The following is a 21849-nucleotide window of genomic DNA, read 5'->3' as shown; positions in this document are numbered from 1 at the left end:
TTTTTTTTTTGCTTCGTCTTGGTTTGTTTGCTTCGTCTTGGTTTGTTTATTGACTAGATATATGATATCGACAATATATTGAGGTTTTTTTTACGTAGCTGTTATTAATTAGTATGTTTAATATTGTTTTTATAATGTTTTTTTTACAGTAAACTTAATTGCCATGTTCTGAGTCCCAGTATATATTAGTATTTATATTGAAGAGTTATTTGAGTTGATATTTTTTATATTGATAATTTCTGGAAGTGGCTGTTGACTGTATTTTATGCATTTAATTTATTTTTTCTATTTTACTGTAGATTTTTTGACCATTTTTAATCCTCACTACTTCACTACTTTGAATAACTATCAATTATTGGACTCTTTTTTTCAGGTTATTTGCTATGAATGACCAACAGCTTATAAATACAGGTAGATTCACTATAAACTATCTTACGAAGGGTTCTAATGGTTCCAGTTGTATTTCCACTTGAGCCTGGTACGACACGATTACAAACTGTTCTTGGCCCGAAATTTTTAGCACCCTTGGCACATGGTAGCTTAATTTCAGCTTCTAACTATTTATAAAAATGCTAAAATTATATTTACACTCAAATTATCTGTGATAAAACAGCTGATATTCTGTTTGTAGACATTATTTATTGTGTCTGCTGGGAAAATCTGATGAAATAGCATGCCAGAATGTGCAGAGAAGACAACAAAGAGAGAAATTAATCAACAAGTAATTTTTATCTCTAACTGAGGTGTATATTTACACCTATGTGTGCTTATATGATAAGTAATGGTAATGTATCCATGGTGATAGAATCCCAGGTTCATTATGCGCTTCCATTGTCAGTCAGGTCATGCATTTTTAATTACACCATTTAATTGCACAGTTTGGTAGTTTTTGTGAGATTTTAAAAGTTATGAAGGTAGTGCATGCACCCAGTTTAAAAAAAAAACACTTCAGAAAGGGTCATGTTTTGGTGTCGGATGCCTTCTTGGAAACCATGGAACGAGAGGAAACAGCGTTTTCTTTGTAATCTCAAGAGGGGTTGACGAGAGGCGGGAAGCTTTGTTTATTTCCCTCGTTTCTTAAAGCACTCTGCAAACGTCTATCATTAGAAAGCAGGTGCTCACCTGCACATCCTTCAACACTGTTTTTCTTCTTTAATTAGCTTGATTTGTGGCTAATAGAGGGGATGAGTGCTGCTTTTCACTGTTCATTAAATTGAGAATGTGTCCTCAAAGACAAGGGGCCGGGTTTTAAAGTTCACTGAAGATTAACTCTTGCTTTTCCAGACAGTATATAAACACTTTGCTAAACTTTGATGAGTTTGAGCCGTAAGGAAGCAGAATTGTTTGTAACGGCGGTGGGTTATACTGACGCACATGCATTCATGCACATCACAAACCCAGCCAGTGTGCTGCTCTGTGTTTATTATCTGGTGTGAAAAGCCATTTGCTGTTTCTCACAGGCTCTTGTTTCCCAAGCCCATTTTCAAGCTAGTCTTTTCTTGGAAAAGGCCATGAATATTGATTTTTTTTTTTCCCCCCTTCTGTTAAAACAACCTAGTCTTTAAGACTCCAATAAAGAAGAGGGCTTGTGAAATGAACGTTCGGAAATGGAAGGGTCCAGAGTGTGTCCATCACGTAACTGCTCCTCAAAGTGGTGATTTTAATTTGTATTTGTCCTCCCTTTTTCTCAGAAAAAGGTCATCTGGAGGATGTTTACTGAGGAAAGTCAATGATAATCATTCATTTAGGATTCTACCAAACTACTATATTTTCAGAGCCTACTAGTCAATCATCTTGATCCGTCCTTAGTGTTTTCCCAAGGTCATTTGCGAGAAAAAGGTATTTCTCCGTGAAGACACAGATCGGTGTTTAAATTAACACTGAAATGACCACGTACATATATTCTGGCACTAAAACTGCAATGTAAAACAGGTCTTTTGTTAGTATGTCTCCATCCATGGGCGGCATAAATCATAAGTGGGACGCTCTTTGTATCTTTTTGACGTGGTGCTTTTAGACGTTCCTGCTGTGGATCAGCAGTTTGTTCTGCATGTTTTATTGCCAGACTCATTCGAGAGTTCTTTGTGTTGTTGGCGGAGCCGCCTCTGTTGTTTCCACCTACTTGTTTGGTGTTTCAAAATGGACATAGCACTGCTGCTGCCCACGCTTCATCCCTGTTGTTACGGAAAAGCGAAGGCTGCTCTAATAAGCCGCATTATAATGGGGACGAAGACACTTCTGATGAGGCATGAGGCGCTTTAGTGAAAGTGACCTTGCTGGCTCTGGTGGTGGTATAATGAGTTCTGTCGTCAAGTTTTCCTCCCTTCATCTTCTTGTGTTTATCTGTTAAATGTCGTGCAACAAATATTTTCATCTACTTGCAGTACTCACAAACCATAAAAAACCCTACACTGCTACTGTTACTCTCGCACTGAAACATATTTAAAGGATATTACAAAAAAGTAGCAATATTGACAGCGATCTTCTTATTTAATGTTAGTTTTTATGCCAGTTCCAATTACAAATTTCTATTCTATGGCACATTGAATGGCTAATAAAGCGTACAGCAAATAAAATAAGATCCATTTGAGTGGGACTTAAAAATTTACTGCATTGTACTGAAGGAATGGCCCGTTCATTTTTGTTATTAGCTTTGCTGGGATGAATTTGCTGACTGATCACTTTCTAATCTCTCTCTCTATCTGTCTCCCTTTCTGTGTTTACTGTTTTCTTCGTGATATTTCTCTCTCTGTCTCCCATCCTCCATTCATCCTCCATGGTTAATTGCCTTAAAAGTTCCATGTTCCCTTCTCTGAGGTCACTGAAGTGGGTCCAGACTCCTTCATCAGGCAAACGCTGGCATTTAATTAAGTTGGGGGTCTACATGCGAGACCCGCTCCATCACTGGATCAGATGGGCATTAGTAATTAATAATCTGACAGGAATGTAACGGGCTGGCCGGATTGGACTTGTCTCTGGGTTGAGAAATGGCTGTTGATGAGGCTTCCCCTCCTCTCATAGACCGTTCCCTTCTTATCACTGTTTAATTATGCTATTATCAGTCAGATTTAGTTCCATCTGTCCTTTCCCTAATTCCATCTCCACTTTGGACTGTTTTGCAGCTGGGATTTAGAAATAGACCAAGCAAATTGCTTCACTAAATTATGGAGCCATTGGAAAACGGCTTGCTAATTTGTGGAAAAGTTTACTTGAACTTCTTTTTCAGTACTCTTGCAGCTGTTTGAACCTCTCTTAATGGTTATGGATTGTGTTGAATGGGATATTCATGAACTCGGATGTGCAGTTTTAATCAGAGTTAATGGGAATTTGCTGGCGGACATGGGTAAGCGTTTGAAGTCAGACAGACAGACTGGAAAGATGTGGGCCTGAGACAAACCTAGAAACAAATTCGTTCAGACTGATCCAGTTAAGTCATTCTAGACTTAGAATATGCATAACTTAACTACATATTTTATTGTAGTAATGTATTTAAGGACTGTATAAGTTAATGTTAAAACTGGTTTGAACCATATTTTGTGCATAAAGCGCTGTGTAAGGCCTGCCCAATCGGTCCAACGACAGTTTCCGATAAGCGGGTAAATGTTTACTGCGCGTGTTACTGTCTTTTCCTTGTGGCAAAGTAATTTGATTTCAATTAAACTTTTATCTGACTCCATTTTATCACGACCTTGAATTTAGGTTGGAATGCTAATTTGTTATTGGTCATTTAATAGTTTAGCAATACATTTGATTGGTCTATTTAACTTTTTTACTCTTATTAATCGATCATTTGGGGGCCAAAGTTGCACAGGGTCCTTGCACCGCCCGTTAATATAATGTGGGCCCACGATCACAAATTCACTAAACGGGTCACTTAACAGAGGTAATTGGCTAATACCTTAGGCGGTCGCATTCACGCTTACTCAGTCTATGATATTTTGTATAGCCCCCTTGGTTGTATACACTTGAATTAAAGTGATGTTTTCTTTAGACAGAGGTCATGACCACTACTACAGATATAAGCCGACCAAAAACACTTCTCTGATTGTAGCTTTGGTTTGGTCATGCCATGGTTTCCTACGTAAACTTGACTAAAGTAACATTATATTAAACAGAGGTAAGACTCAGCAGGTCAATCAGCAGTTTGCTGTCCTAAATGGAAATTCCCTTTTTATCTTTACATTATAAGTGCACTTGAATTAGTGCCAGATATTAGCCGGAACTCTAAAATCGCAGTTGGTTTGTTCTATGACTCAAAGGGCTCAAAACTGGACGTTAGTCCATTACTAATCTGCCGGTTACATAATCAGTTCAAAGATAATGAATACAAAACATCAAATGCTCTGGAATAAAGAGAAAAGATGCGAACCTGACATAAGAAAATACATGATGCTGAGTGTCTTGAGCACACTCAGCATTACGGGCTAATTTGAGCTACAAATCGCCCCGAGCCTCTTGTTGCATTTCTTTAAGTACTAAGACTGACAGAGAAACTTCTTTCACATGGAAACATTTGCAAACAATGAGATTTTGCATTCAGAGTTTACACCAGGATACCATTTGCCTGGAAGACACACCCTCCTTGTAAGCAAAATTAAATGAATTGAATTAATTAAAAACTTTATTACCTTTTGGTTTACTTCTTTGGGGATGATACATTTGTACCAGTCGCATTGAGACATGCGTATCAAATGGTACCAGACATGTTTGGTGTTGTGTTACAATTGTTCACATTAAACCATATAGATTTTTGGGTGAATTTTGGTGATCTCAGCATGACGGAGAGAAGGAAAGTGGTAATAGGGGGTCAAGGGAAAGAGATGTAGATTAGGATGATACTGACTGATGTATATATAATACCGTTCAAAGGTCAGCAAGAGTTTTTTTTTTTTGGATAGAAATTAATACTTTCAAGAAATTCGGCAAGGATGCATTAAATTGATCAAAAGCAGTAAAGACGTTTAAATTGTTTGAAATAAATGCTGTTTTTAACTTTCTGTTCCTCAAAGATTACTGCAAAAAGTATCACAGTTTCCACAAAAATATTAAGTAGTACCACTGTTTTCAACCTTGATAATAATAATAAATGTTTCTTGAAGACCAAATCAGCCAATTAGAATGATTTCTGAAGGATCATGTGACACTGGAGTAATTACTGCTAAAAATTCAGCTTTGCCATCACAGGAATGTATTAATATATTTATATACTTAAAATAATTAAATTAAGTTAAATAAGAAAACGGTTATTAAAACTTGTTTTCTTTTTAAATCAAATAAATGAACATAAGAGACTTCTTTTAAAAACATAAAAATTTCTTACCGACCCCAAACTTTTGAACCGTACTGTACTGTATACAGTTTATCATTAGTCTAATAGTGGGCAGAAATGATATGCAGATATACAGATGGATAAATATTAAATGATTTAAATTATGATAATAATATATTCAATAACATTTTATTTTGGGTATATCATACTTTTACTCACAGTATAAATGTGCATTAAAATATACAGATGGCTTTTCACAAATGAATCATCTCATTTGGGTGTCTTTTTGCCTGTTTGCTTGTGTTTACAAAATGAAGGGCTGCCAGCAAGTGCACTAATAAAAACTGTTTATCATAAGTGCATGTATTGGAACAGCTGTTTAAAGTGTCAAAAAGTCTAAATGAATTTGGTTGTTTACTGTAATGTAAGACTGAATAAACATTTGAATATTGCATGTCACTCAACAATCTGCTCTTATGCTCGCTCAGGTGCTGCTAATGGACTACCTGGATGTCAAAAACACCCGTAAAGCTGCAGAGCCTTCTGCCCAGCTGTCCTACGCCAGCACAGGCGGAGACTTCGGAGCGTTCTTCTCCAAGAAGAAACCTCAACGACCCAAACAGTCTCTATTCAAGTAAGTTTGTTTGTGCAGGTTGATTCAGGAATTGGAATTGAAAGGTTTTAAGCAGACAAGGACCACACAAAAAATCCGTGTTAAGTGCCTCATGGGAGACCATTTTCTCCTTGCGCTTACGTTTACAATCCATCAGATGCATCAGATTTCAGGTTAACTTAAAACGAAAACCCTTGACCTGCTTTAATACATGATCTTTGACCTTTGACAACTCCTTTTGCAGGTTTGAGTCGTCTTCCCACGCCATTAGCATGAGCGCGTACCTGCGAGAGCAGCGGAGGGAACTCTACAGCAAAAGCGGGGAGCTACAAGGTAAGCCAGGGGACCGGGGGGAGGTTGAATGAAGGGGCCGGAGAATGAGGCATGGGGGACGGCAGGTGCAGTGTGAATAGGATGGAAGGAGTGAATAGAGCAGTGATGGAGAGGAGGCCCTGAAGTCATCAGGGTGAAGAGTCGCTTAGCAATGTATCATCCACCTGTTAGAGCTTCTTTTGTTCAGCGTCTCTGTGCTACAGACACATACACACACTTCCCGCTGGAGTGAGACAGACATGCCAGAGAGCGTCTCTTTCTCTCCCCTCCTCTCTCACTCTTGAAAATGACCTTGCAGTTTCAATCAGCAGTGCTTGACAGTTGTATGTCCTTTCTTGTTTTTCTTTTTACTTTTTTTCCCCCTCAAGCAATTCCTGTGAGACGCACACTCTGTGAAATGATCGAGAGGGAGCACAAGGTGTTAAGACAAAAAAAGTGAAGGACACATAGAGGGAGAGAGGTGAGAGGCAGATGCTTCTCACACTATTCAGAAATACTGACAGGTTGTTTTCTTGACAAAAAGTTGAATACGCATTCAGTACAACCCCCAAGTTTAAAACAAGGGAAATAAAGCACAGGACATACTCTCCAGCTGTCTATTGAAGCTTTTGTGTCTCTGTTTGTATTTATTTATTTGGAGTTTTATCATTTTTCTGTGGATTTTTTTCTGCCTATTTATTATTTGTAGATTCACATTTTATTTTTCAGTTTATTTCTTTTGCAGTTTTATTACATTTCTGTGTAATTATTTATTTATTCCAACATTTTTTGCAGTTTATTTCTTTTGCAGTTTAATTATTTTACTGTTTAATTGTTTGAGTTAATTATTATTTAGCACTTTATTTCATATATATTTATATGAAAATATGAAAAGCATCTGCTTTTTTTTCTGTAATCCTTTGGCTGTGCTACAGTATATGATCACGCTATCCTATATTCAAGAGTGATAAGACACAAAAAAGACGCACTCCTTTTTTTGTGTGTGTGAATTTTTCCCCTGTCTCCATAGTTCATAACATATTGGTTTGAAACAACATCAGGGTGAGTTAATAGTGACATTATTTTTTATTTGTGTGTGAACTATCCCTTTAAAGATGTTGGTTTGGAATTTTAAAATTCTTAAGGTGTGGCAACTTCTCAAAGCACACCAACTTAATTTTTTTCCCTGCCCGACAGCTCCTCAAGTACAATTTCAATTGATCGGCAATCACAGTCGACCCGTCAGGTGCGAAAAGAGCAAGGTGGATGTGGAGATTAATGAGATAAGGAAGTAAATGGGCTTCTAAGACTCTGAGGTGGTCTTTCAAATGCTTCACGAGTGAAAGAAAGAGAACATTTGATTGGTAGAGCACCTCACACCACCAAATAGGAGATGAAATTTCCACTGTTCATTTGTGCCGTCACAATACGGGCGCTGTGTCTGTCGCCTGAAAGGACGAGAGGAGATTGAAGGGATGAAATAATTTAACAGACGGAATAAGTCGACTCTGTAGAGGGAGGGAGGAGAGAGTTGAAAGTCATTGTTTCATTGCGTGGGCAGAGGGGCCATTCATGGATTTCTTAGGGAATAAATTAGAAAAATGACAATATCGGCGAAAAGGGTTATAATGGGGGTAAAAATTCTAACTTTAATTGTATGAAGCTTTCTGTTAATGCTTTGAAAAAGTTTATAAATAAATTATATATATATATATTTTTTAAAAATGACAATATATATTGAAGCCGACAGGAATGTTTCTTATTTTAATTTAGTGTTCAGTCGCACAGACATTCAAGACTAAAGCATTGTGACGAGTAGATCGTCTGATCTATCTGAATTGTTGTAAAGAAACATTTAAAAGCCACAAAATGCTCCATAAATAAGCAGATCCTGCAGTTAGTATGATGCCCTCTCAGAACAACCTTTGCTGTCTTTTAATACAATTGACAAACAGTAGGTCACATATACACAATCATTTAGTAGAATTCTTTTTTTTTTTTTTTTACACAATTCAGTCACAGTGCAAGGCTAAACAGTACAGATGTTAAAACATCTGTGCCTCTGCAGTGTAATTTTTGCTAGCAGGGTTGCAAGTACATGAGGAATTGATCTATTAAGTATGCTAAGCACTGTATTGCTTTCCAATGATATAAAATTATAAAATTTCAACATCTGCTGTAAATAAAATAGCGCTTCACCAGTCTTGGAGCAAACAGCTTTGTCAGAGTTGCGTGAGACTGCAATTATATGCGTGTGCAATGTCATGTGGAACGTCTCTGAGTGAACGTGTGTGTGTGTTTGTAGCACTCATTATAAAACTGCATTCAGAGCCTCTGTAGCTTAATTACAGCTTTTTCTCCACCAGCACGACTCGTACAGATCAATTAATCCTCAACTTCTTTCTGAAGAGTTCATTACTGCTTCAGTGCTCTCCTCTTTCTTTTTTTCTTTCTGGGTTTTGCATATTTTTCAGACAGGTATAGTGGAGAATGAAAGGAAAAGTATGGGTAAATGGGGAATGGGATTGGAGCATGTTTCAGGCAAAATTCAAAATTGCAGCACTCATATGTTCACCAAGACTCAAATTAACTCTTTCTCCCTATGCTTTAAATTTTTGGGGGGTTTTGCATATTTTTTTATACTGGTATACAACAGAATGAGCGGAATATTATAGGTAAAATGAGAGGTGAAGGTGAATTTTTTTTTTTTTATGTTTTGGTGATGTAGTGAAAAAGTATATGAAATATATAGTATATTTATATGAAATGATAGAAAAAGTGAGCATGAATGGGATTTGAGCATGTTGCAGGCTGAACTCGATCTTGCAGCACTGGTATGTGCTCCTAGGCTAATATAAAATGTTTCTTCTTTCTCCATTTATGCCTTTCCATAATATTTTAGGTGGGTATAGTGAAGAATGACAGGAAAATTAAAAGAAAATTAATTAGAATGTGATCGGAACATTTTGCAGGCTGAACCTGCATTTCTTGCAAATTCACCTCGGCCACTCCCCACTCTTTTAATGGCTTTTTCATCATTTTTAGCCAGATATAGTGGAGAATGAGTGGAAAATTACAGAAAAGATGAGCTGAATTGGAACATGTTGCAGGCTGAACTCAAACTATCAGCACTTGTATGTGCACCAAAACTCATAAAACCTCTTTCTCCCCAAACTCACTCAATTATTTTTTTATGTATAGTGAGACTAAGAGAAAATGTGTGAGAATATGATTGGATGCTTCTCTAAACACTTTTCATTTATTGATTTGTTTCTGTAATTTTTAGACGGGTATAGGGGCGAATGAGCTGAAAATTGTAGGAAAAGTGAGCTGGAACGGGATTGGAACATGTTGCAGTTTTAACTCGAACTTTCATTTCTTGTATATGCACCAAGGCTCATACAAACTTTTTCTCCCCCTCCATTCTTTCAATTTTCCATACTTTGCATGATTTTATAGAAGGGTATATTGGAGAATGAGTGGATAATTCCAGGGAACGGGACCGAAAAATGGGAGCAGATCATGTTGCAAGCTGAACTCAAACTTGCATTTCTCATATGAGCACCAAGCCTCAGTATAAGTATCTGGACACTTAAACCACACCTGAGAATCTGTGATTGACTATAGTAGATCTTGTTTTCTGTTTATATGACGGATCCAGGAGTAATACCACTGTATGTCTCATGTCCTTTGGCCTATTCCTCACATGTCACTTCAATCCCACAAACCTGCAAACCATACAAAGCAGAGATAGAAGAAAAAAGAGACAGAAAAGCTCATTGCGTGTTGGGCAGGGATTATCACAACACAAGGAGATTCGTGTTTTTCTCTGAACACACGTATACAAATTGAGTTTTCTCCTCTAGGCTTGCAGCGAGAGGATAAAGGGAAGGTCTTGTTTATGCATGAGCCTGGTGTTCCTCAGAGAGAGAAAGAGAGTGAGAGAGGTGGATCATGGTGAGTGGCGGGGCTGTGGGTGGAGGAGAGTTGTTGTCTGTCGCTCTGATTTGTGAAGCACAATAGGGGTTGGAGAGGTGCAAATGGAAAAATCCCTCACCAGTGGAGTGAGGAGGTGTATATGGGCGTGTGTGTGAAAGTGTGTGTGCGACTATATAAGCTCTGTCAGATTTCTGTACACTAACGAAAGTTGTTGTGTTTGTGGACTCTCTTTTTAGTAGTGTTTCCATCAAAGACTCTCTAGCCTTACAGGCACTTCAAGATAACTCACTCTCTATCACAAAAGAGCTGTTTCTATGAGACTTTTCAAACTTTTCAAAGTCAGGGTGGTGATTTAGGTTTCACACATCCTAACGGAGACTAAATTCTGGATCAGCATTGATACACATATATACACACTGATTTCATATAAATCTGTGCACCTTTACAGCAACATTTTCTGAATTGTTCATATACATCCAAGGTTTAATTTTTAATTGAGTGACAAGGTTCTTTATCATCAAACCCATCAATAGTTGGCTTGAATTGACTTTACAGTTCTGAAATGTTGTTTTTAAACTTGAACCTGAAATGAGATTGAACTTTATTATATAAATATTGGATTTTGCCACATATAAAGCAGGGGAAAGTGATGAATGTCTTTTTGTCCTTCATACACAAACATGATTTGATTGATATTTTTCGTTTTTTTTTCTTTCTTTCTTCATTTCCTTGTAATGATTTTGCATCTTTTTAGCTACATTTACTCAGATGCATTTTATTTTATTTTATTAAAAGAATTATAAAATAAAATGGTAATTCCTCTAGTTATTAAAGCTCATGTGCCAATGGTGGCACGTGTGTGTATTTACTGACCCGGCCTAGACGATTGTAAAGTGATTATTTCGGACCAAATGTAGCCTGTCTGTCAAGTTACAATGATGGAAAATCTTAAAATAAGAGGGAAATTGGATATGCGTGTTTACTTGGTCAAATTATTTATAAGTAGCGGAATTAACAAAAAAAATCTGTAAGAGTTTTGTTGTGTACTTTTTGTTGTTGTTGTTTTGCATTCATCATGATCTAATCCATGCCAGATATTGGTGGCCTTGACCTTTCTGTTTCTTTCTTTTGTTCTTGCTCGGTTGCTTTCTTTCATTCATGCTCTTTCCTTTTCCTCTTGACCTTTTATTTTTGTAGATGTTGATTAGCCCCATATCCTCATTGCCCAAGCTGTATTCAGCTTTGGCATTTCTTAGCATCTCTTAAAGCACCAAAGACAGTATGCAATCAGGCATTCCTACTGAGAGCGACCGGGAGAGAAAGAAAAGATGAGAGAGACAGACAGACGCTACAGGGAGCATTGTTAGGTGTGATTGTTGAAGAGGGGCTTCACTGTTTGACAGACAATCAAAGCATGTTTGATGGACACCGACGAGAGGAATATGAAGGATACAAAAAGGTCATAAGTTTGTTTTTGGAATCTAAACCCAGATGAAACGCACCTGAAAATACTTCAAGAGACAATGAGACTGATTGTTTTGATGGTTTTTGTGTATTTAGTCATGATGATTTAAAGGGATATTTCACTCAGTTGACAGTTTCACTGTCTTAAGGAGAGGTTTTAAAGAATGGAAATGCTTATATTTTCCACACAATGGAAGTGGATTGGGGACCAGAGCTGTCAAGAAAAACAGCACCATAAAGTATCATACAAAGTTGTTCATATAACTTGTAAGCTATATTCCAACTGCCTTTAAGCCATTTAATAGCTTTGTGTGAAGACATTTAAGTCATTATTCACTGATAATCTTTGGTCACCTTTCACTTTCATTATATAGAAAAGAGCAGCTTGGACATTCTGCTATTAAGAACTAATTTTGTGTTTCATAGAAGTCAATCAGGATTCAAAATGAGGGTACGTAAATTATGTCTTATATTTATTTATTTTTTGCCTGAACTGTACCTTTAAGAAATTTCTCAGAACATTACAAGTGTGTGTGTGTTTGCTGAGCTTGATTATCTGTGTGCTAAATGGAGCCCAGAGACTCAGAAAAGATATGACACTGGAGACTTTATAGCCACAGATGTTGACACATCACGGCTCATACTTGCATCTGAGGAAGAGAGTCGTCGGGAACAAGCAACAGAGAAATGAGGAATTAAATTACTCCTTTATGCTGTTGTGGTTTTCTTTTTGTTTTTTCATTGTATTCGTTCCCTTGGCTCCTCATCCAGCACATCAAATTGAATATAAACAAATAAGAGCGGCCCACCAGCTGTGGAGCGTCATCAAAACACTGCAATACACACTTCATGCAAATCAGTGTCCAGTGCTAGTGTGTGTGCTAGAGTGCTGTTTGAGCCATTAGGACATCCTCAACTTATCTTGTTCTGTTGAAAGACATCTATTTACTAATTTACCATGTCATCCTCCCTGTCTGTCTGACTTATTCTCTCACCTTTACTTCTTCATCCATCCATCCATCCATCCACATCAATCCATCCATCCACCTGTCTGTCGTTCTATCTAGTGGTCGACCGATATGGGTTTTTTGATGGCCGATGCCGATATCTTAGAGAGCAGGGTGGTCGATGGCCGATATTTATATTTATATATCAAACATTTATATATATATATACACACACATAATATATATATATATATATATATATATATATATATATATATACGTACACTTTATATTCATATAAATCAATACTTAATAAATTAAATACATTTAATAAATATTTAAAAATATTTAAAATAAACATGCTTAGGTGGCAACTTCTTGAATCTGCAATCCTATTACAGTATTTTTCACAAATAAAGTAATTGTTTAAAAATATATGAAATTTGTGAATAAAAAGGAAGTAAACACTGTAACGGGGCACTCAGTAACCTGGTAATTTCATGCACACTTAAAATCATATTTTTTTTACTTTGACTTTTGACAAGGTAGCGCTAATTTTACATACAGCACACAGTGAAATCGACATGAATATGACACAGTAGGCCGCTGGATATAGCACAGCATATTTTAAAATTAAGGATTTAAAGTTTTTCGATCGCGTCTCCTGTGAAGCTGATCTTCTGTTCACATTCACTCACTTCGCACGGACCGTCACTCGCCGGAACACGTTTATGCAGGCTACAAATGCACACTTCACAAGATATCACAGCTGGATTCGATTAAATCTGCAAGGTTTGTGAAATTAAATGTTTATTAGATATTCAGAGATTTGTTTAAATGATGTAGATGCGCATTTGCTGAATGTTGACTGTAAATGAGAAAGTATTTTAGCCTGATTGTTTGGCTTTTCGGTTACAAATAATATAAACGCAAACGCATTACTTTTTCACATACCATTTACTTTCTTTGATTAGCAGTTCTGTAGCCACCGGTTCTGTCTAACAAACTATTAGATATGACTGACAGAGAGACGGAGAATGTGAGTGAGCGCTGTGTGATCAGATTCAGACGCTGCCGTTCTCTTCTCAGGTGCTGGTGTTCTCAGCGCCGCCCGTCAAAATAAAAGTCTGCAGCGCCGTCAAAATAAAAGTCCCGCTTCCAACACATCGGACAATCAGAAAACCCTATAGGCCGAAGCCGATATTTTTAAAAAGCCAAATATCGGCCGATATATCGGTCGACCACTAGTTCTATCTATCTATCTATCTATCTATCTATCTATCTATCTATCTATCTATCTATCTATCTATCTATCTATCTATCTATCTTGTCTAATGATGTTTCACTAAAGATGGATAAATAGTCTAACTTTTTCTGAATTTAGCTTTTTAATAATTGATATTGCCTTAAAGATGTTAATATATTAAGGATATAAATATGAGTTATGAGATGCATATATCGCAGTGTTGATCTTACTGGGGTCATATTGTACAATCTGCCAAGCAGAACTTTTAATGGACAGAAAAAACACCCATTTTCGTATGCTTGTGTTGACTTTTAGTCACAGATCATAAAGTCAAATACTGAAATTCACTCACACCCAAGTTCCGTCACAGAGCGGAGCAGCAGTCAGCCGGCATGCGGTCGGGGCGGATGCTTCATGTTCAATCTGTTTCCCAGTAATTTTATAGCAGAAGCTGATTAGGGTTGAAACAGCATTACGGGCCGTGATTGTGTTGTTTTTTTCTTAGGGGGGGCCGACTGTGATGAGTGGAGTCCTGAGGTGGATCTCATCATGGACACATTATTGAATTACTGCAGTGGTGAGATGAGATTGGCCCGTGATTGGCTGAAATGGACTTGGAGGGTAATAACATATCAGTGGTGCTGTGGGTATTGACTACGAGACGGTCTCTTGCTGTTGCTTTCCTCCTTCATGAACTGGAACTAAGAGAGGAAATGCAAAATAGTAAAAAATGTTGTTAATATTTGGTTGGTAAGGAAAAACCGTTATGTTTGAAGAATTTGATGTTGAACGGTGCCTAACAAGGTAAACGGAGTGCAGCTTAAACTTTTTTATTTGCATTTCTAAAGTTCTCTGGTTTGTCTTACGGGTAGATTGTGGTAGCTGTTATCAGACGGAGGGCAGACACATAATTACAGACTTTGTCTGACTGAGCGTGTGTGTCTGTGTTTCGCAACCTGTGCTAATTTTAATCAGCGAGACCATCATCACCGTCGCTGTCACAGGCTTGTTTACCTTTCATTTGGGATTGGCGTGATTGTGGTGGTGGGGGTGGTGGGGGGAGGGAGGGATGGAGGGAAAAAGGTGAAAGAGAGGACAGAACAAGGGTGATGATGATGATGATGATGTCTGGATGAGTGGAACAGCCTTTTAAACACAATCACAATCACTGGCTCTCTGATTCTAAATCAGTGGAGCTTGAGAGGGCAGCAGAGACCCATCTCAAATCTTATGTGTCCTTTCCTCCAGTCTCAATGAGACTCAACAGAGGTGGCCTATGGAAGAGAGAGAGAAAGAGATGGAGAGATAGATGGACAACAATGCCAGAAATGGCTAAACCCAGGGTTAATATTATCCTGGGTTATCTGTGGCATGTTTCACACTGTACAGTTTTATTTGAATGTTTACAAGGTTAATTGATTATCTGTTGTACGACCTGCTTTAATAATTGCTTGTCCATCTGCAGAAAAGTCATCATGTAAATCATGTCAATTTCAGGACTCAAAATATCCTGCCAAAATAATAGTACAGTACTGTTCAAAAGTTTGTGGTCATTAAGATTTGTTTATTTAAAAGTAAATAATACTTTTATTAACCAAGGATGCATTAAATTGATCAAGAGTGACCTTAAAGCATTTATAATGTTACAAAAGAATTATATATCAAATAAATGCTGATCTTTTGAACGTTCTATTCATCAATGAATCCTGTAAAAAAGTATCAGTTTCTTCAAAATATTGTTTTCAACATTGGCAATAATAAGAAATGTTTCTTGAGCACCAAATCAGGAAATTAGATGATTTCTGAATGATCATGTGACACTGAAGACAGGAGTTTTAAAATATGTATAATATATATATATATATATATATATATATATTTTAGCAATATTTCACAATATTACTGTTTTACTGTATTTTTTATCAAATACAATATGTATTTAAATCAAATTTCAAATAATCTTTCTGACCTCAAACCATTGAAACAGTAGATTGTAGCTATCTCTTCATCAGTCCAGTTAATATGTTTGGTATCACTATTTGACACTTTTTACCTCCACAAAACTGAAACTATGCAAAGTATGAGTGTGTCTTTAATTAGTATGATTAATCGGTTATTGGTCATCTATTGCTAAACAATTTGCTGTTACATTCTAGCATGACATCAGCCTTTACTCTGGGTTTAAAAAGATGTTAACAGTGCAGTGTGAAAGCCTTAAAGAGACACAGACACAAAGGAAAAGTGAACCTTGTTCTTCTTTACTTTATCCTCCGGACATTCACATCCAAATACCAAATCAGGTAAAAAAAAGAAACAGGGCCATTTTTTCGACAGACAGACAGGCAGAATAAGAGGGTGTGTGCTATTATGGGCATGAGTGTCGGATTGGAAGTGGAGGGGTTGACTTTATTTTCTCTTTTGTAATGGAGTGAAATGAAGCAGTAGCGATGGCTCAGTAATCAGGGCTGTTAGACAGACACTAGACATATCATTATTTTTAGGGAGGAGCAGATCGTGGTCACTCTAATAAACAACTTGACTTTACTTCCTTCACTGCCTGGCGTTTTTGACCTTGGGAGACATTTGTTGACACCAGAGTTGTTTCAGTGAATGAATTTATTGTGAATTTATGGAATAGTTCAGGTAAAAGCAAGATTGCAACTGAATTAGGGCTGGCGATTTTGGCTAAAATCATAATCGCGATTAATCGAACAAGTTACCTCGATTACGATTATTGAACGATTATTTAAAAAAAAATCTTTCTCATGTGTCACTGGCAAGGCTTATACTGTAAATATGTTCACGGTTATTTTTTTGAATGAAAGAATGCATAATCCTATCTTTGTGATTCTAAAATAAGGAAACACACAGATAGCTTTTAATGCTTACTTATTAAATATTTCAAACAATTGAATCAAACAAAGCATACAATGCTTGAAATAAAAACGTCTAATAAAAAAAATTAGTTTTAATGTAAAAAGAAAGTTTCCTCAAAATGTAGAAAATAGTTATTTTTGTAAACAAAATAAATTATTGTAAATATTGCCATCTTAAAAGTAAAATATAACTTCTATAAAACTAAAAAAACTAATCCTTTTCATATTGTGTAGCATTTGTAAATGCTTGTGTTATCGAAACCTGCTTTGTGGAGTGGAGGCACTTGTTGCTGGGCGTTTGTCAGTCTCTCTCTTTTTTCGCCTGTTTCTTTGGTACAAGCGGCTCCTGTTGCTGAGTTGACTGAGTGTTTGAGTTCCCTTTCACACAGAGATTCCGGAAAATACACGGATAAAGTGGCCCGGGATTTGACCCGGGTTCGTTTGACTTTGGTTCATTCACACTGCCAGTGATTTTCCGGAATCAAGAGAGTGCGTTCACACAGACACAAACAACCCGCAAAGACACGTGACGTGAGATGTCCCAGCGGCGTCTATAGTTTGCTTATGAGCTGCGATTTCTCTCGAGAAACTACGCTTGTGCATTTTTTTCTCTGATTCGATCATAAACTAGCGCATTAAGAACCGTTTCACGCTGGCGAACGATCCCGGCCTAGCGCCATCATTACGACACGGCATTGATTATGGCATTTGTTCACAGAGCGCTCATTCCGGGACTGAACACGGCAATGTTACTATGTCCCCAACCAGGCATCAATCCCGGGTCGTGTTTGCGTTCACACAGAAGGTGTTTGTTTTCGCAATTTCCCGGGATCAATGCGCTGTGTGAAAGGGGCTCATGTTGCTTCAATGTCGCAGACTGGACGGGGCGGAGTTGCGTGACTACACACGCGGTAATATGTTTTAAGGGGAAAGTACATTAACACACAGTGGACGGAAATATTAATAGGATTAAAAAACCGAAATAACCGACATGGTAAAATTACGTCGGTTATAGGCTCTGAATTTCGGTTTCGATTATTTTCTGATTAATCTTCCAGCCCTAAACTGAATATTCAGGACTGGTGAGGCTAAATGTAAAAATGTTAAACTGAAGTGTGTGATTTGCGTTTGATTCAGACTGAATTCGAACCTGCATCTCCTAAATGTGCATTACAGCTAAACTGGTCTTGTGCATGTGCACTAACCACTAGATAATGGATCCAACAAAAAACAGGATGTTCTGCTCTAAGTGCAAAGATTCAGAGATGTCAACCTGGCCTTATTAAAAGTACATAATAATACATCATATCCGAAGCGAGGGGAATTGCCCATCATGCCACAATTAATAATTTATCCAACTCTATTTCCACAATTATGTATTCATCCATTAATTTGTTTAATTGTCATCTGAGTGCATTGTCAACATACTGAGCTAGTGGTCACGGCTCTCTCCTGGACAGAAATATTGGAATATTGTCCCCCTTAAAATGAGTTTTAATAATAGAGGAGTCTCATCAGAAGCCAATCAGACATGACGACATGGCAGAGGAATTATAACCAGCCCAACTGGGAAGTCATGAATTATTGAAAATTGGCCTGTTCTTTTTCAAGTTCGAGGTTTCTGCCGGACAGCACTGATTGGCCTCACTCACACACACACCTGTCGATTTCTTCATTCCGGTTTGTTAGGAGAAACCCGGCAGCTGGTATTGCTTTGTGCTGTGTAGACTGTCTCCCTGTGGCAGCTCAACTGATAACCAGCTGTGAAGACCAAGCCAGAGCACTGTACAACCAGAGAATGGGCTGTGCCTTGTGTTTACGTGTATTTTCAAGTATGCGTTTATGTTTTGGGAAGGCCATGCCCCATTTAAAAAAAATGTAGACACTTAAGCCACACTTAAAAGTGTGTAAACAAAATTTAATTGGAAGATAGCACACGGATGTAAAAGTTAGGTTTTATTGTTTTATTTGTTATGTAATGAATAATTATTACTTTTAAACAACAATGGCAACAACTATAAACTATATATATATATATATAGATAGATAGATAGATAGAATGTTAAAAATTATTTGACAAACTTGATTGTCAGACAAAATGCACTGCTAATTTTGAATGATTAATAGACATTGATTAATTATAAGTTATTACAGAATGTACCTGCAGGGGCTAACAGGACCATGCTAACCATCCAAACCTCGAACCTTGAGATTTGACTACATACATCCACACAAAATGACTTTGGGTCCAGTATGTAATTGCAGAACTATAAGATACTTCTAAGGAACTGATTTCTAACATGATTTGTTTGCAGATGCTACTTGGGGTCATATTTTGCATCAAATGCAAATGTTTTTAGTGCGACTTAAGTGTCCACATACTTTGGGGCCACAGTACTTTATATTTGTCTTTGAATGAGAGTTTGAGAGTTATTTCTGTGGTGCACATGTTAACTGGTCTGACACACACACACACACACACACACACACACACACACACACACACACACACACACACACACACACACACACACACACACACACACACACACACACTCCACAGCAGTTTTTTCGGCCTGATTGCGTGCCCTCACACATTGACATGCATTTGTTTTTTTCGCATACACGCATGCACGGATAGATCCATGCATGCGTGGATGGTGTTAGTGAACGGCTGGTGTTAGTGAAGGCACTACACGTTTCTCTGCTGTAGATCCAGGCAGGGACAGAGTCTCAGATCAGACCATTTCTAATCAAACCCACGAAAGTGTAGCTAATGCAATTTCACTAAGTCACTGGCTGGCTTGATTACATGGGGGCTGACATGAGTGGGAGTGCATGTATGCGCAGTCACACATTTTTCACTCATCAAACTGACTTGCACAATACGTGCACTTTCTTGTGGGTCGCTTCGGTAAGAATGTGCCTGCCAATAATAGAAATGTAAATTTGATGTAAAGGCGCATCCCAATCCTAGATTAGTGGCATCCACAGGGGCCTCCGGGCCAGGCTATAACACCTATCGTATACACTCGCATGATCTTATGCACAGCATAAGATCTCTTCAGCATAACAATAAACCACCAACAGATGTGGAGGGACATAATAATAAATTGGACCAGCTAACTCGTCATATTTATTCACATTTGTTTATTATTTGAATGTTGTAATAACTTGTTAAACTGTTGTTTATAAATGATATATTTAACACAGCAGATGTTGGCCTGTTGCTTTTCCAGTAAAGTCTGTCGTGCTGACAACATTTTAATGGACCTTCATTAATATGTGCTAGAATCTGAATAATGATTTGAGTCAAGCCAGGCTGGCGTGGGATGACATTTTCCCCTCTGTCTGTGCCATTAAATGTAACCGTAAAATCTGGATGCATAACTCTTTGACCTGCTGGCTAGCGTATCTTTCATTTATCTGTTTTTAATTAGTGATCAACGGTTTTGGGTTTTTTAATGGCTCATACTGATATAGAGAGCAAAGTGGTAGATGATACAATTTAATGATAGCAAATGAAAGCCGCTCAAAATTGTACAAATTAAATGAGCATCTTTTTTACACAATATGAACTGAAATCCTATAAAAAATATGTAAAAGCAGATATTTAAAAACTAGTAAAGGTTAACCATAAGGATTTTGTTTTAAAATGGTCTCAGTCTTTGATGTTTAGTAACAATTTTATATTTTTTTCATAAAACATTAATTCCAATCAATACGCTCACAGCAATAGAGACCTATATATGAAATCAAAAATGCAAAGGTCTGCACACTAAAAAAGTTTTATTCTTGACAGGAGATATTGAAAAACGTTTTGGCTCTTTGCCTTTGTCAGTGTAAGATTTTTATTTGAAATAATATCTTAAAATGTACAGCTATATTGCACTTCATGAACATGTCTGGTGGAAAACTTTACAAATAATTTATTTGTAATTTAAAACCGATTCTTTCTGATGCTGCAAGTCATTCCGTCACTTTTTTGACAAAACCTGTCAATATTTTCAGTTGTTGTTTACCTATTTCCTCCCTTAAATAGTATTTTTTTTATCATGAAACTCTTCTATGCACCAGTTCTCTCTGTTTTAGATCGGAGTCCGTGTGTGCGCTGTCAGCTGTGTTTTCTTGTTTTGAAGTTGTAATTGAATGTTAATTGAATTAGCATTAGAGAGATTGGATAGATAAAGAGAAAAAGAGAAACAGGAAGCTAAAGGAAGATGAGTTCCCTTTCCAGAGCAGCAACTTTGAAAAACAGCCAGAGCTCCAACCAGAAAGCTTTTACAGACAATAAAGAATACTCTTGTCTTTTTTTAATGAGAAAAAGTGGTGGAAATGAAATAACAGAGAGAGAGAGCTAGAGAGCTTTTCATCAGAACGTGCTCCGTGAAGAATGTCAGGAAGGTGGAAATGACAGGAACAGCAGCGGGAGGTGCGTGTGAATGCCGGACAGGTGCACCGCAGGGTTTTTAGCGCAGTAAACGGTGAACACGTTCTTCATTTAAAGCACGTCTTGACTCTCAAAACAATGAACAAAGGATAACTCTGATAATTCCAGACTTGTGATTAAACCCGTACCAGTGGGTCTGAGATTACAACGTTGGACACAAATCATGCAAGCGCACTCTTTTGCTTCACTTGTAATTCCATGGCAATCAAAACCCATCACACACGTGATATACGTGTGTCACAGAAATCTTCCAGCATTAATTTGTGTTCCTGAACTCATTTCCCATCCCCTGGGCAAGAAATCGCCTGTAACAACTGACTGATAAAAGCAATTAAAGTGATTGTTCGACGAGGGGCTTGTGTGTGTGTGATGTGCACACGAGTGTCTCAGATGTTTTTTCCTGCATGGTGTTTGTCAGGATAGCGGTGCCCGGGCTTAGTGCTATGTAGTTACAGAAGTCTCTCCAGTGGCAAATCTCAAAGGGCTGTGAAATTTTAATGAATAACATTGTCACAGTGCGAGAGAGATGCCAGTGGCCTGCCGCGGTGGCACTTCTATTCATCGACCCATGAGGCCACGCACACACCTTCTGTCCGCCCGGGAATGTTCTTATTGATGGCAGACTTGATTCTCTTGCTGTCAATTATATTGATTACTTGTGGATGAGTGGAGCTAATAAGGATTGGAACTCACTTCATTTTTTGGGCCCTGTCTCATCATGAGAGAGTTACAC

At 37.5% G+C, this 21849-nt stretch overlaps 1 protein-coding gene across 1 annotated transcript in view; it reads left to right on the top strand.

Annotated features, from left to right (window-relative positions):
- The window catches only part of exoc4 (exocyst complex component 4), a 117795-nt gene that overhangs the window by 23730 nt on the left and 72216 nt on the right, over window positions 1–21849 (top strand). The window contains exons 8-9 of the mRNA XM_077234431.1: window positions 5758–5903; window positions 6127–6215. Of these exons, the coding sequence (XP_077090546.1) occupies window positions 5758–5903; window positions 6127–6215 (235 nt within the window). The remainder of the gene's footprint in view (window positions 1–5757; window positions 5904–6126; window positions 6216–21849) is intronic.

Source organism: Siphateles boraxobius, unplaced genomic scaffold (assembly GCF_051911475.1).
Source record: "Siphateles boraxobius isolate OS27281-9 unplaced genomic scaffold, OSU_SipBor_1 19, whole genome shotgun sequence".
In the NCBI taxonomy this organism is placed as follows: domain Eukaryota; kingdom Metazoa; phylum Chordata; class Actinopteri; order Cypriniformes; family Leuciscidae; genus Siphateles; species Siphateles boraxobius.
Note: the sequence above shows the minus strand (reverse complement) of the source record. Positions and strands in the feature narration are given on the sequence as shown.